Source organism: Bufo gargarizans, chromosome 3 (assembly GCF_014858855.1).
Source record: "Bufo gargarizans isolate SCDJY-AF-19 chromosome 3, ASM1485885v1, whole genome shotgun sequence".
NCBI classification, from domain to species: domain Eukaryota; kingdom Metazoa; phylum Chordata; class Amphibia; order Anura; family Bufonidae; genus Bufo; species Bufo gargarizans.
In genome coordinates this window covers 620,694,456-620,711,893 of record NC_058082.1, presented here as the reverse complement: position 1 = coordinate 620,711,893, position 17,438 = coordinate 620,694,456, and the positions used below count along the sequence as shown (strand labels likewise).

Below are 17,438 nucleotides of genomic sequence, written 5' to 3'. Positions count from 1 at the left end.
TCTGTATTCTCCTCTAGATTAGGTTTTTCGAGTGAAGAATGCTTCCATAATATGGCATTTTTAACAAGTTCCATATTAATTTGTAGGAATTAACCTCTGTAATGCCTGAAGTCAGAGGCACACAAGGTTATGGTATGGTCGCCTTACGTGCATCCGGACAAGATATTTCTATATATTTAAATGCATTACATACCAGGTCAAAATGCTGTAACAAAATCATCCAATAAACCATAAAAAGGTCAACCCAAGCTGTGTCAGCCTCTGTAGATACCATGAATCTGGAACTACTGGCTGACACTGCATGAATGTTGTTCTATGAAGAAAGCCTCTTAAACATATTTCTTCTTCTGGACTACATTTGTTTCTTCTTATTATCTAGAATAGTCAATAAAGTAGCAAAGCAAATAAAATTACAAGAGGTTGGAAGTGGCTGCCAGAAGAGAGAATTGGCTTTTCACCGCTAGATTGAAGTTGGAATCTTCTCGGAAAGCTATTCAGAGTCTACCGGATGATACTATGATTTAATTAGTATTTGACCTATGAATACTTACTGCAGTTAAAACATTATTATGGTCCCGTTCGTGGAGGTCAGCGCATCAGACTCATATTTGGTCTATAGCTTTTTTACTTTGGTGTCTTTTTGTATTGCAGGTTAATCGTCCAATAGAGTTCACAATGTACGTAGATTGAGTTTATGAGTTACATACCATATGTAGCAGTGCTGACTTTAAGCCTTAAAGAGGACCCGTCGCCTCTCCTGACATGTCTGATTTAGTATAGTAAATACTTCCTCGTAAAAATTCCTCATGTAATAAAATATTTTCTTATGACTCTATTTTGTGCTATTCCTCTATTATTCAAACTAGAAGTTTATGAATAAATCGCCAGCAGTCTGCAATAAAGGTCCAACTGGGTGTTACCAGTTGGAGGGTTTGTCCTTACACAGTCTGCCACTGGTAGCACTGATTGAGTAGTGACATATTGTGCAGGGACACCCCCCTCCCAACTGGTAACACCCAGCTGGACCTTTATTGCAGATTGTTGATCATTCATAAACCTCAAGTGATACTAGAGGAATGGCACAACACAGAGTCATAAGGATACATGCTGCAGAACTGTTATTACATGGGGAATGCGAGTGGTTACTAAAACAGACATGTCAGGAGAGGAGACAGGTTCTCTTTAATATACTGCATCAGACTTGTGTAAACCCAAAGGTAGCAGATCATAATTATAATAGTAAAGTTGTGCTAAGTGACAAACTCAGTTCTGCTACATTGACACAATTTTATACAAAGCTCATGGTTTGGCGTCTTGCATAGCTTGTGACTGGCATGAAGTTACTGTCTACTGCTATACAATAACAAGCTACATACTGTTTAATTAAGTAGGAACTTCTCCTCGTTGGCACTTGAGATTATGAAACACATACCATTCTGTGACTCAGGATAACACTCAGTAAATTATACTCTGTCAAATAAAGTGCTGCCTGCTACTAGCCAACAGTAACACAGCATGATCTGTGCCTTCTTATTTAAGTTCTGCTTTGTTAAAGATATCCTGGGCAAACGCCAAGTTACAACAATAGTAGAGGTGTCCTTAAAAGACCAAAACATAAGGAAAAATATCTAGAAGGCAGCATTGCCTAAGTCTCTTTGTCCATTGAAGCATTGGCCATTGCGTGCCCTGAAAACCTCTTGTAAGGCAACAACCCTGTAGCCTGACACACATAGGAGAAAGCGACAACTATCAAAAAGATCATATTCAAAACAGCATCCTACTGGTACCAGTTCATCAAACCACAACTTTGGCACTCATCAATATCTGATTAATGGGGGTCCGACACTGGGGACCCCCAACAGATCAGCTTCTCCATGCTTACCAAGAACAGCACTGTACATTGTATAGTGGATGTGCTTGGTATCGCAGCTCAGCCCTATTCATTTGAATGGGGCTGAGCTGCTCCTAGGCCATGTGATCGATGAACGGGTCGTCACTGGCCTAGAAAAGCAGAGAAAAGGCCACGGCACACACAAGAGGCCAGTGCCTTCTCAAATGGCTGATCAGTTGGAGTCCCGAGTGTTGGACCCCCACGATCAGATATTGATACAGAGAAAAACCCCTTGAAGGCACCTTTACCAATGTGAAGGTGCCTGAGCAATAGGTCGTATATACTGTATCTCTAGTTCCCTGTAAAAGTGTGTTGTATCAATTTGTCTGTCTGTACAGACTTCTGCTTGATTTCTAGATTCTGACCCTCCACTGTCTGACCTGTGCCTAATCTTTGACCCTTTGTTGCCTGCCCTGACCTTGGACTGTTTATCAAATGGCTCATACTCTGCTTGCCCTGACCTTGGCCTGTCCATGACGTTGATTCTGTCTGATCCCTCGATGCCCTGCATCGTTGTCTCTGACCCCTGTGAGTCAGCTGTTAACCACACAGAAGCATGTGGGTGTTGGACGTCCTTGTAGGCAGTGCTTTTTGTATATATACCACTTGTATTTCTATTAGGATGTACCTGTTGATAAAGGCATGTTTGCCGAAACGCGTCCTGGTTGTAGGACATATTTTGGAATAAACTGAATTTGCAAAGACACAGCTGTTGGGATTCATTACTACATGTTAACCACACAGAGACTACTCCAGGAGGTTATGGCCTGGTGGCTCCCATGCACCAAAGTCCAGATCCCTGTATAGGGTTGAAAAATAAATACCAGGTGATTGCCAGGATAGCACCCATAGGTCCAGCTCAAAGCCAAATCTGTTGTTTGACATAACAATTGGTTTTGGTATCTTTTAAGGGTAAATTGTTTTGGGAGCCACTGAAAGGACCCTTTATCTTGGGTCTATTGATTTTGTAAGGGCGGCTTTAAATGGGTTCAGTGGTCTTCTGAAACACTGAATTAGGCTACTAGTCTTGAGAACCATTGAAGGGATGTAACATAGTAATATAGTTTATAAGACTGAAAAAAGATATCCGTCCATCCAGTTCGGCCTGTTATTCTGCAAGTTGATACAGAGGAAGGCAAAAAAAAACTGTGAGGTAGAAGCCAATTTTCACCACTTTAGGGAGAAAAAATTCCTTCCCTTGGTGTTTGGAGCCAATGAATGGGGTGTATTGGTGTTGGTAGACTTTAAATGGGTTTAATGGTCTTGGGACACAGAGATGGACTCTACACATCCACTGAAGGGAGGTATTGGTCTTTGAATTAACTATATGTGATTTATTGGTATTGGTAGCCTCTAAATGATTTTAATTCAATCGTGTTGGAAGCCACTTGAGGGATCAATTGCTTTTGGAAACCACTATAAATAGGTTTTGGGTGCCACCAAAGATGCACATTGGCCTTCGGAGCCACTAATGGCATACACTGGTCTTTGGATCCAATGAAAGGGTGCAATGCGATCAAGATCCTATTTTTATATTCTTCTGGAGTCCTCCTCCTGTATGTCTATCCTTGTAAAACTATATTTTTAACATAAATACTGCCCTGATGACTCTAAATCAGGTATTCTAAAGGCTTGGATTTGTATTTATTTTTGGATGTATTTTTCATCCTATTTCACTAAGAGAAAAACCAGAAATATTGTGCTGTAAGTAAAGCATCTGTGTCCATGAGATAACAGCCCCTGCTCGTGCATATTCATAAGCGGCAAAGTAATAATTATATTAATGATGCTAATAATTACTAGCACTTAGAGCAGCATTTATTTTAGTAGACTGACTTACATTGTGTCAACACGTTCTTGTACTCCTCCAGCATGTTAGGAAATTCAGGCCTACAATGAAGGGCAGAAGGCCTGGCTCACTTCATACAGTTCAAGTGTACAACAATTCTAAAAGGTTTTCATGGTTATTCCCATTAACAGCAATAAATCAGTGTAATTCCTCGAATAACCATGTTATCCGGAGTCTGTCACATATAAACCAACGCAATCTCTCAGTCTGCCCATAAATCGTACAATTACAAATAATAACTTTATTAGTTGAATACAATTTTTAAAAAAGATTGGATTACAGTGAAAAAGGGCTTTAATTTACCCCGTAGGTGGTGGGCAGACAAAGGCAGGAGTGTTCCTACAGAGCGGCCTGTGTGCGCTCATGTCACATTCAGACGGTGGGAAGGTTATATATAGCTGAATTGCTGAACTAAAAAGACTATATGATGAAATTAAAGTCATATTTTGTGTATCAGAGACGTTTATACAGCCTATAATACAGAAAAGCCTGAGCTTCACTGTAACCGTACATCAACTTCACAATTATTTCAATTTAATACTATAAAAGCCACATTGGCCAACAGCAATTCAAGAGATAGAGCTACCCAGATTATAGAAATGATAATCTACAGTATTTACCCATCTATCCATCCATTATCTATCTATCTATCTATCTATAATCTATCATCTATCTATCTATCTATTATCTATCTATCTCCTATCTATCTATTATCTGTTTATCTATCTATTTATCTCCTATCTATCTATCAATCTATAAGACAAATGATGAGGCAGCACTCCAAATTAGGTGAAGGGTGTTAGACCCGTTTATTCCCCAGTCACAACATTTCTTGTGAATTTTTGTGAATTGTGATTTTTGTGAATTGTATCTATCTATCTATCTATCTCATAAATATATATTTCATATCTATCTATTATCTATCTTTATCCATGTATCAAGGACAAACTACTGTCGTAGTAGACACAGCACCAGAAGTTACGGAAGCAACATAGCTCATTTTGCTACAATATTTCTGTATATATTTTATATCTATCTCGCTATCACATATCTATCTATCTATTTATCTATCTACTGTATCTATCTAATCTATCTATCTATATTGTATCTATCTATCTATCTATCTATCTATGTACCTATTTCATATCTATCTATTTCATATCAATCTATCTATCTATAATTATCTCTCCATCTGTCAAGGGAAAGCTACTGTCATAGCATCTTGAAACAATTAGCTGGGACAACTGTTTTAAGTTAACCCCATAATGACCCATGACATCACGGGTGGACGGGGCATGTATGGAGCGGGTGCCAGCTGTATAATACAGTTGACCGTATGAGACAATACAGATAACTCCAATCCTGGTCATTTAACCCCTCAGGTGCCACAGTCCGTTTTATCTATCACAAATCTGTCTACATATCTATCTCCTATCTATCTATCTCATATCTATCTATTTATCTATCTGTGATCTAGCAGGACAATGTTCTTTAGATTTGCTCGCCCTTGCCCCCTAGTTAGCATTACATATTTTAACGGTGACACGGCTCTTTCACATGGCCCAGGAAATGTCTCACTCAGACAATTCTTTCTGTGCTGGCAGTCATGACAGAAGGCTCTTGAATTTGTTTATTCACACATGTTTTATCTGTTTCCATGGGCTGTCATGTAACCTTTGGGGCTTGAAAGATGGATGATGAAGGCCAGGGCCATGAGCGGGTTGAGGTCATGGTGTCGCTGGATCTCATTAACTATATCACTCTACGAAAGAGACTCTACAAAGGTCACCTCAACTCAGCACAGTCGGAAATGTGATGAAGGAATGCTGAGGTGAATATAATTACACTTTGGTCAACTCTATATAAATATGTCAATAGGAAATTAAAGGGGAATGTACTCTGTCTATTCTCCATATGATCCTAGAACCTTTTTTTCGGTTTGTTCTGCGCTATAATGATATTTTAAGCCAGTTTTACAAAGTATTTTAAACCAATTATGTATATATAGGCCAAGAAAAGTGGGATTTAAGACATTTCAACAACTTTCAATAACCTAGGTTCACTGCTTGCAGTTAATGCAGTTAAGTTGTCAGCTATTGCACCCAAATCATAGAGGTGCTCAGTATTTTATGAACATTTGAAGAATCAACAATCCCTGTAGTGTGCAATAATGGGGTCATCTAAACCTCTTTTGCAGAAGAAACACTTGCTCCCTTGTCACTACACAGAACAGCAACACCAAGAGTGGCCATCAGTAACGCCAATGGAGATCCTACTATCCTATAAACTGGCATGTAGAATTTCTGGTTAGGTACTATCGCTCATGTAGTGTAGTACTAGGTGCTTCAAACTAGATCTCTACTGATGGACCTGAAGATACAACTATTTTTGAAGAGGGAAAATTTCAAGAAAAGCCCCATGTTGATAAATTTGGTTAAGACAGGTGGGTAATCTGACCTTCAAAAGTCTATATTGGGTTTCTTTAAGAGATTCTACATATTGTGACACTATTTGTGTATTCTGTCTACGTATTTCACATATGGAAAGCTAAAGCTAAAGCAATTCAAAATTGTTCAAGCAACCTTTCATTCTACATCCAATAGCTTTATGTAAGAACTTAAAAATAGTAATCATCAACCAACTATATACAGAACAGAAACACAATCCTACAAACTGAGTGCAAAGAACACAATATTTTCCATGTAGCTCAGTGGTTCCCATGAGAGCAGTGCACTGACCAAGCAATCTTTCGAGCTCTATGAATGTGAATGTGCAAATCTATTTTCCCCTCTGCAGAAAAAAAATAAAATAAATTCATTTTCTGTTATAACCCCCTGACCTTTGAACAGAAACCTTGCTGTGAGGGAAATATTCAACAATATATCACAACTTAAATCCTGTTTTGGGTGAGGCAAATAAATAACAATCTCAGGACTTCATTAATTTTTCATAAATTTTCATTTTGGCCACTGCACCCTCTTACCATGGTCGATAGATCAAGCTGCTGCGATACATTTAACACCTGGGGCTATGGCTCTAGTCCCCAGGGAATGCTATTGACTATAGCTAGATGAGATACTTGTTTACAGCTGTTTAAAGACCATAACATTTTTTTTTTTTCTAAAAATTATTTTGCAGATATTCAATGCTTCCTTAAAGGCGCATTTGCTTTTAATCATAATAACAAACAAATTACTAATAATAGCAATAGTAACAGTAATAGCAATATTTGATTTGATGTTTTTTTTATTACTATTAGTACTCTTAACTGTGGTGAATTGCATGCTTACATGCTATCAAAAAAGTGAAACCGAAAATTGGCAAATGTGGTAACGTAAGTAAATTTTAATGTAAAAAATGTCTGATTTAAACATTGTAAACCTATTTGACATTAAAAATGTATTTTTTTAAACAATTTGAACCCGTAAATCGATATCTATCTATCTTTAAATCAAAAAGAACAGGAATAATATGACAAATTGGAAGAACGCAATATTAAAACTAAACTAAGAGCTATGCTATTATTGTGTCAGATGAGTATCTGTGCTGGGAATCCCCAAAGGGCACAATTGAAGAATTCAGTCGGCTATGCTTCAAAGGCTGAATGAAAAGTGAAGCAGCCTTTCTTTCTAGGCCAATGAAACCATTACAGAAATGATGTTATGGTTTTAAATAATATTCTGTGATCTAGCCTTTAAAATATCTAACCCGCACTTTTATTTCACAAGAGTTAATGGTGGTTCTCACTTCAGTCATGACCTTTAGACAGCTCATGTGTGAGTCCTCTTTGTAGACAAGGGTTGTGAGATCAACCGGAGGGTTCTAGTAGGGTAATATCCTAGTGTTTGCTCAGTACACATTTGAATTACAAAGTGTACAGAGAAATTACAACCAATATATCAGCTGAAGGAAAGGCAACAATGCTTTTATTATGGAATGACAGGGATTTTATAATGTTTCATTAGAATTCCGCTGCATTCAAATATATTGTCCCTCTCCTAGTACAAAATCAGACTTTATTTATTGCCAGGAATTATAACTTCTAGAAAATTCATAGACTTCAGTGCAATGGAATCCCAGCCCGGTCTAATCGGTAATATATAAAGGAAGAAGAAAAAATAATACCCTGCAAAGCTTTACCCAATTTTAGAAGTATCCCTTTCAGAAGTATTAGAGGAGCAGTTTACAGGAGCTGTTTTTCAGAAGTCTGTATTCTGTCAATAAAGCCTTCATACAGCTTCTCTAGTGGACTGGTGACGGCTAATAAAACACAAGCAGTCTTAAAAGGGCAATCCAACCAAAAATTATATTTTGATAAGTTATTGGTACATATCAGAGGATCACATCAGTAGAGTCCATGACCACCATTGATTTAAAAAAAATCGGGCTGTGGTCCTGCAGTTGCCATCTGCTGGATACATGAGCTGTATAGTACAGCCTGTATTCTGTCAACAAAGCTTTCATACAACTTCTGAGCTAGTGATGGGTATTAGAATACAAAATCATATCAGAAGATCACAATGCGTATATGAATACCACCACAGAGACATAATACATTGAATATTTTTGACATAATAGCCCAAGCAATGCCCTATTAATTTGTTAGATTGCTGTGTTACAATTTCCTATGATGGAAAACTCTAAGGTCCATTGAATAGATTTCTTTATTTCATAATTTGGAATTCATTGAGATCTATACTTACAACAAAGTAATGATCTAAGACATCTACAAAATACCAGAAAACTACTTTTTGGGTGCATTTCCCCTTTAAATAGTTTATGTATCTGTTGACAGCTTCAGTAGGGCCTTTAGGGCTATGACGGGATAGTAAGACATGCTATTGTAATAGCAGCTTTATAACTGGGAGTTGACAGTTATACTATTTTTATTTGATTATTTATTATGTTTACTAAACAGTTAATTCATTTTACTATTAATGGGGTTGTGCCATAAAATACTTTTTACTTCCTGGTTTGTCACATGACTGCCCTCTAATCATGCCTTAGGGCACTGACATGAGGAGATCATGTGATACTAACCACAGCCCTTGTCCTTACCAATGACACTTCCTGCGTCCTACATTACAAGACTCCAATGTGGGGCATAAACTAAAGCAACCGAATGTCCAAATAGGTTTGCCACAGGGTGCAGTGGTAGGAAAACAACTTTACAAGTTTTGATTAATGGTGGTATTTTGGGAAAGTGATATAATAATGATACATTTATAGTAGTGGCACAACCCCTTTAATTTATTGTGTATTAGGCGGTATATCACCAACCTCAGTTAGTTTACTTTCAATGAACCTGCCAAAAAAACTTCAAACTTCAAAAGATGACTCCAAAAAATAAAATCACAAAGCCTAGGGGAAGGCTGTGCGGCTGTGCATCGGGCGTAATACAGAGTATCGGTTTTGTCTGGAGTGTTCCTATGTAGTAATATATTGTATATATATAGTATATATATATATATATATATATAGTAAATATATTGTATAAATATATATAGTAATATTGTATATGTGCTTTAGTAAATACAAAAGGTAGACTTACAGGCAACCTCCAGTGATGCATTTCGACTCATGGCTTCACCAAGGTAATTCCGGGCAACACAGACATAGCTTCCTTCATCCGGTTTACTCCTTCGCCCATGAACGATGCGTAAGAAAAATAAAGATCCGCTGGGGAGCAGCATTCGGTGGGAGCGGGGGTCATCTTTGTCAGTTTCTACTCTTTCTAGGTCTTTGTACCACTCAATTGTTGGCACGGGTCTGCCTTCTGCTTTGCAGTTTAATGTGGTCGGCTCTCCCTTGGACACAATTACGTCTGATGGATGTTCTACGATCCGAGGAGGAAAATCTTCCTGACGGAGTCGAGATCCTAGAGGCAAATAAAAGTAAATAGTGTCATACATTTCTCTAAACACAATTACAGGTCATTATCAATCAGACTAGAATACCCATACAGAAGACAAGAAATGAATCAATGACAAAAGCTGCAGGTAAAAGTACACAAGTATTTTCTGATAATCCCAAAAATCAGATAATTCAGTAATGAACGGCAGCATGAATAAATTGAGATTTAATTTGTCGTCATATACTGTTGTCTATGACTGTCCGATAATTCAGAATATCTGATAATCTGGCACATATACATTGGACCGATGCTGAATTAGAGGAATTTTGTTATATGTGGATTTATAACAAAAATTTTTAGGGATAGGTTGTCTGTAACTGATCGGTGGGGGTCTGACACCCTGGACCCCTGCCAATCAGCTGTTTGAGAAGGCAGTGAAGCTTTCAGTAGTGTCGCAGCCTTCTTGCAGCTTTCCCTAGGCCAGTAATGGCTAACCTCCGATACTCCAGCTGTGGCGAAACTACGACTCCCAGCATGCTCGATTCATTTCTATAGAGTTCTGAGAACAGCCAAGCAAGTATACATCTTGGGAGTTGTAGTTTTACCACAGCTGGATGCCGGAGGTTAGCCATCACAGCCCTTGACCATCTCACGTCACCTTCATAGGTCACATGACCTAGGTGCAGGTCAGCCCCACTGAAGGGAATGGGGCTGAGCTGTTATACCAGTCGCAGCCACTATACAATGTACGGCGCTGTTCTTGGTGAGCTGATACGTGACCAAATACAGCTGATCGGCATGGGTTCTGGGTGTCTGACCCCCACTGATCTGATACTGATGACCAATGCAGAGGAAAATGTCTCAGAAAACGAGATCCTCTGCCGCATATTAATACCAGAAAACACCAACGCAAGTGTGAAAGTAGCCTTACTGAGGCCAGTACTGAACCATAGTGTTCAAAGGAAGCTAGACTGGTCATCTGTAGGTTCAGCTCAGCAGAATCGTAGAGGTCCAGGTGTCGTAATAGAAATATGGCCAGACATGTTTGATAAAAGCTGCAGGATGAATGTTTTTAACTAACCAGAAAGGAGACAATTGTGTGTTGTCCGTAAGGCCCATTAATAAACTAGAGATTGATCATAAGATCCTATATTTGTCCCTTTTAATAACTTTGGTCATTGAAACAAGCCGTTACACATGACCGCGCAAGCTACAAATCTAATGCACATTATGAAAGTAAAATAAACCCTACAAACTGTAACTAAGATGGAAAGCAGGATCGGTGGTGATTAATGGGCTCAAAATAACCCAGTGCAGTTCTGTTCATTTACACGTTTCATTCAAGTGATAATCACTTCATCACCTGGAGTATTTCTGCACTTCATGCCCAATAGTATTCAGCTATAAAAAGACCATGTATTATAGAAAGTATACACCAAACATAAGAAAGAATTCTCCATCAGCATGTCACATATGTTACTTTCAGTTAATAAATATATCTATCTCATCTTTCTATCTATGAATCTACATCTATCTATCTAATTTATCTGTCTATCTCATAGCTATTAATTTATTTATTTTTATGCACTTATATAACACTACTATATTCCGCAGCGCTTTACAGACATTATTATCACTCACTGTCCCCAATGGGGCTCACAATCTAAGTTCCCTATCAGTCTGTCTTTGGAGTTTGGGAGGAAACCGGAGAACCTGGAGGAAACCCACCAAACACGGAGAGAACATACAAACTCTATGCAGATATTGCCCTTGGTCGGATTCGAACCTAAAACCCCAACGCTAACCACTGAGCCACCGTGCTGCTCGCTCTATCTAATTTTCTATCTCATATCTATCTTATCTATCTATTGGTCTGTCTATCTTTATCATTATCTATCTATATATCTATCTATCTCATTATCTATCTATATATCTATCTATCTCATTATCTATCTATCTATCTATCTATCTATCAATCACTTATCTATCTCTTATCTATCTATCTACGGTATTTCATATCTATCTATGTAGCTATCTATCTACAGTATCTATCTATCTATCTGTTCTTCTATCTCATATCTATCTATCTAATATCTTTCTATCTGTCTATCTATCTATCTATCTATCTATCCCACTTTGATGGTGGGCCTTGCAGATACCCAGCTTTTTTAGTGGCCCAATTTACAGAACTGTATTAGCAAAATTGGGACTGTTGGCAAGTCTATAGGTCTATATCAGTGAGCCATTCACACCTGGGCCCTGAAGCCTGAGGGGGCCCAATGTTTCCTCTGCTCCATGCCAGTTCCCTCGTACTATAAATGATGCGTTTGGAGCAATATTACAGATTTTGATTTAGAGACCTTCAAGTTATGAAATCAAAGTTCACATTTCAATTTCTCAGCGCACTTTTTCAGTCTCATGTACAAGCACAGACATCACAGTGACTGGTGCCAAATGACAAAGGCCACACTGGTGAATGTAACAGGCATGAACGTCGTCCAGACTCCCCAATGTTAGTGCTGGGAAGTTTCTAAGTACTATTAATTGGCTGGGAAGTTATTGTTGCTCAGTAATTTGTTGGAGGAGTGGGAAGAAGGCGAGAAGAGGAGGCATTCACCATCACACTACCATCTGTTCGAAGCCAAATAAACAAGGAGTGGTGCAGCGGTGCATGGAAAGACCAGGTACAGCCGCCACAAGACTCCCTTCCCAGTCTTAAGAATAGGAAGCAACCCAGCTGTTCGGTGAGTGTGGGAAGCCCAGCCTGGGGGACCATAACTTGTTCTAATTATTACTGAACTGTACCATCCAGTGGAAGGTTCCCTGCACAGAAGAGCTGGTTGTGGGCTGCCATCTGTCATCCATAATACACCAACACTGCCTCTTTTATTTAAAAATTCATGATATCCATCTGTAGAACTTTAATAGCTCCGTTGGTGGCGTAATACTGTCAAAAACTTCTGCACAAATACCTGGAAGGAGAAGGAGCTTCTTCTACTTTGTAGATCACCCGGGGCAGAGATGGAAGATGACTGGTATGTATGTGTAATACTGGACTCACTAGGCAAATAATTACTAATGTAGCTGGGCCGATAGTATCATTTACAGCAGCCTGTATTCTGCCGAGGGCACAGCAGCTCCAGACTACTGGAACATAGTCTATTCTTACTGTCAGACTCTAGATATCTGATTTCCCAGCAGTCTCAATTTATATTAGTAGAGATGAGTGAACCATTGAAAAATTCGATTCAGCTGCTTCTCCAAATTTTACAAAAATAATTAGCTTTCTGACTAATGACTTCGTCACGGAGAGCACTTCTTTGTAAGAAGTGGGTGCAATGACTGTGCCGCGCCCTGTCATTGTACCCCTCAGATGTCGCGTTTATCGCTGATCACGGCATCTGGCATTAATATTACAGTGTCAAATAAAATAAAAAACTAAAATAAATCATACTTACCTCATCCGTTTGATCACGAAGAGCCGGCCACCGCCATCTTGATTGAAGATCTAGCTCGAATTCTTGTGCAGCCTGTGATGACGTCATCGCGTCGGGCAGCGTGGTGACGTAATATGTCTCCGTGCATGGGATTTCATGCGAGATCTTCAATCAAGATGGCGGTGGCAGGCTCAAACGGATGAGATAAGTATGATTGCGGCAAATAAAACTTTTCCCAGAAATTTTGATGAAAGTCCACTTTGTGAACTTCGATTCGCGTAACACTATATATTAGCTATTAGCAAAAATCACCTTGTTAACAGTTCTGCCTCCAGAAGTCCATAGCAGGCTTTTAGGGGGCCCGTCGGGGTCTCAGCCCTCCAGCACGGCACAAGCCTCAGATCCCAGCACACACACCTCCTGAGGTCTAATGTCAGACTGAGGTAATCCTCCTCACCTGGCAGTGCTGGCTGGCTTTTAGGCCTGGCAACACCCGGCCTGGAACACGGGGAGTAGTCACCCACCCAGCACTTTGACTACTTCCAATAAGAGCCGTCCCAGATCAGCTATACAGCCATACTAAGTATCAAAGTGTCAAACAGCAACTGCTGCTGACACACAAAAAACGGCTCTTACTCCACCGAGGCCAGGAACCTTGGTGACACGTACCTATCACTAACGATGATTCCTTGTACCTTCTTACAATATATATATATATTTATATATATATTATATATATATATTCACTAAATATATCTCTCTGGCTCACATATCAGCCCACGGCTTCAGATTAGTTGCAGACTATTTTACTTTTCAGGACGTGCTGTATTTCCTGATAAAAGATCCAATTTATCATCCATCTGGGCGATCACAGGGAACAAACTTTGTAACCATGGATTTCTTCAATCTAATGAGAAAACCAATCCTATTATTACATACTGCACCCCGGTGGAAATAAGGGCAAGTATTCTGTGAATTTCTATTAGAATTAATGACACTTCTAGACGTGCAGCCTTACCGGAAAAATGAATCCAACTGGGTTTGATACACTTTATGGGTAGCTAATGATTTCTATCTTGTTTAAGACACCACAAAATCAAATGTGACCAGTAGAAAACGTGGTTTGATGCTACAGAAACTTCAGAGCGGTCTATAGGAAGCCATCCAGAACGGAAGAATGAGACGGCTGAGACATTCCAGTGCACAGGCTGAGAGGGGTAAGGATATCTACTCGGTGTACTGAGCCGAAGTAGTCCCATTTCCTATTGCGCTGCATAATTGAAAGTGGGGTATTAACCAGTTCACCAACCTAATAGATACGGTATTTACCTCAGTTCAACGCTTTCCCACTTCCTCACCTCTATTTAAATGGTAATGCTCCTCTTTTGAATTGATAGAAGCTTTTCTGTTTAAAATAATTGAGTGTCTCTTTAAATTTCCCATTCCCTGGCTGTCACACCGCATAAAAGGCAGTGTGACTAAATAATAAATTGAACACCAAATAGATATCCATAATGATACACTTTGCTTCTTTTGTGTCCTAAAATGGAAAACCATTTTTTTCCACCAAGGTATCGATAATGTCACAGAATTATGAAGCGATTTTCAAGTCAGCAAAATGATGTGCATTAGAGTCAAATGAGATATAGTTTTAAAGTTCTACAGAAAGAGGAAAAAAAGAGAAATACGTATTTGCTTAATTTTATCCCCTTTTTAGACATTCTAATAAATATGTTTTACTTACAAATACTGCAGGAACCGTTTTTTTGGTTTTGTTTTTAAGAATACAAGGGGTCCTGTGCAACAAAGTGGGTATCTTTTTTTTAGTAAATTTATTTAAAATCCCTGGTGGTCTAGGGTGGTGAAAGAGCCAATTGCAAATTCCCTAGTGATCAAAGCCATTAATCAAGACATATATCTCCAGGGGTCCCTGCCTTAGGCGGAAGAGGAACTATAGATGAGAGCCTATGCATTTGGCCAGTTTCCTGACTAAAACCAACTGTAAAAGACTGTTTGCCCATGCCAAATATTCTTACCAACAATAGGTGACACCAAAGATCTCCATTAGGGATGAGTGAATCAACTTTGGATGAAACATCTGAAGTCTATTTGCATAAAACTTTGTTTGAATACTGTACGGAGCGAATGCTTCATACAGTATTAGAGTGTGTTGGCTCAGATGAGCCGAAGTTATTGTAATAACTTAAAAAAATAATTTCTACTGTTAAAAACCTTTTCCTGAACTCGGGTTCCGTTCCACGTGGTACCTTAAAACCGAACCTGAGTTTATCTGAGCCAATACATTGTAATACTGTACGGAGCCCTCGCTTCCTACAGTATTCAAACAAAGTTGTATGCGAATCGACTTCGGATGTTTCATCTGAAGTTGATTCGCTCATCCCCCATTTATTAAGCACTAAACGTATTTTCTTTACTCCCTGTGCTCCTCCTCCTCTTCCCTCCCTCCTTCATTCCTTCCTTGCTTCCTTCTTTCTTTCCTCATTGTACTACTTAATTGCCTTCCTTCTCTTTCTTTTCTTCCTTCTATACTCTTCTCACCTTTCCTCCCTTCCCTATTGTACTACTTAACTTCCTTACTTTTCTTCCTTCCATTCGCTACTCCATTTTTTCTTCCTTTCCTTCCTTCCCTTACTCATCCCCATCCTCTTCTGATTTATCTACTTTGGTTTGAAACACAGCCAGGTCCCTTAAAAGCATTGTCCAAGATATTTTTATGAAGGCAAGCTGCAGGGAGCCTGATAAAACACTAAAAACAATTAAACTCTCCCACCTAGCCCCCTCTGATACAGCGTCGCTGCTTCATTGTCTTCCCCAGGCTGCAACCCTAATGTAATGTTTGCCAGGGTGATGTCCCACACACCACTGCAGCCAAATACTGGCCTCTGCAGTCTTATGTCGCATACTGCTGAGGTTAGTGATGGGTTGCACTAGTATCCGATTTGTTAGTGGTCACTGGCTGCAGCTCGGGTAAGAGGACAGAGCGTCTGCGTTGGATCAGAGGGGCTTGGGAAGATGATTTTAAAGGTGCTATCCAGACCTCCCAGAGCGTCCGACCCACATCATACTTACATGGTTTCCAGCTTTTCTTCTCTCTGCTGCGCTGAAATCAACTACCGTCGACAGGGGGACACTTGACCGCTGCAGCCAATCACAGGCCAGAGTGTTGACCAGCTCACCTAGAATCACCATAACTGGTCATATGACGCAAGGGGAGAATGTCACTGTTGATGCCTGTGTTTGGCTCAAGTGGCCAGGAGTTGACGGATGATGATTTCAGCGCAGCAGGTAGAGGAGGAGCTCACCTGGAAGGGACAGACACTGAACCCAGCGGTGGGGACAAGGTAATTATGCTCTCCACTGCGAGTTGGCCACTCTGGGAGGTCTGTCTGACTGTTGGATAACCCCCTTAAATGTTATTATTATTTTAGCACGTTCCTGGCAGTTTTATGTCATAAAAAAGTATCTCGGACAACCCCTTTAATGCAGCTCGTGGGTAACAATGCCCTACTATAAGGCACTTTTCTTTTTTGGACATTCCCTTCTTGGACTTGTAGTGGTATGACATCTATGCTTATAGAAACTCCCTATTCCCACCACACTTTCCTCATTTAGATTAATTAAATTTAATGACTTTTCTTCTTCCATATGTTGTGCTCTTCGAGGCTGGGTTTGATGGACACAATCTGTATCTCTTAAGGATCCATTAATACACAATCAGAATTTAATAACAATGAATTCACAGCAACAATTTCAGCCCAACATCTGTTCCTGTTGAGAAGTGGTAGAGCTGATTGAATAATGATGCAGAGATCTTCATTTTGCATCCTCACTGCACCATCAAGGACCCGGCTTTTTCCCTCCAGTAAATTCACCATACAAATGCCTTATGTTTCTTCGTCTTCCCCAGGCAGCCTTTCTCTCACTTCTTCTTCTCTGTAAAAACACTGCAACGATGTCTCATCTCAGGCTGCAAGATGGTGTCCTCCTTCCATGACTGGTACAGCCAGAGACTCAATGCCTTCTGGGTGCCCAAGCCAAGTAGGAAACGGTGCCAACACTTTCCATGCTCAGAGCGTTCTTGCTTCAACAAAGAGGACATTTACCCGGGTTGTATATAGTTCCTGCTTTCTTATACAATGAGGTTCTCTTCTAATTATTTTGCTTACAACAATGTGTTAAATGGAACGATTAATGAATCACGAGGCTGATTTATCTGGAAATTTCTGTGTCTATACATAGCAGCAAACCTCTCAGGCCCCAAGCTTGCAAAGGGAGGAAATATAGCAGGATTACATGTGCCTCTGCTAGGGACAGGCCACCTTCACACAGTGCAATGTCAATGCAGTTTTTACTGGATTTTATCCAAAATCTGCAATGGATCCAAGA

The 17,438-nt window shown here is 39.6% G+C and overlaps 1 protein-coding gene across 13 annotated transcripts in view; it reads right to left on the bottom strand.

Annotated features, from left to right (window-relative positions):
* The window catches only part of ROBO2 (roundabout guidance receptor 2), a 432,244-nt gene that overhangs the window by 365,787 nt on the left and 49,019 nt on the right, over positions 1-17,438 (bottom strand). For all 13 annotated transcript variants that reach the window (XM_044284544.1, XM_044284545.1, XM_044284552.1 and 10 more), the window contains exon 2: positions 9,292-9,618. In XM_044284544.1, coding sequence (XP_044140479.1) covers positions 9,292-9,618 — 327 coding nt within the window. The remainder of the gene's footprint in view (positions 1-9,291; positions 9,619-17,438) is intronic.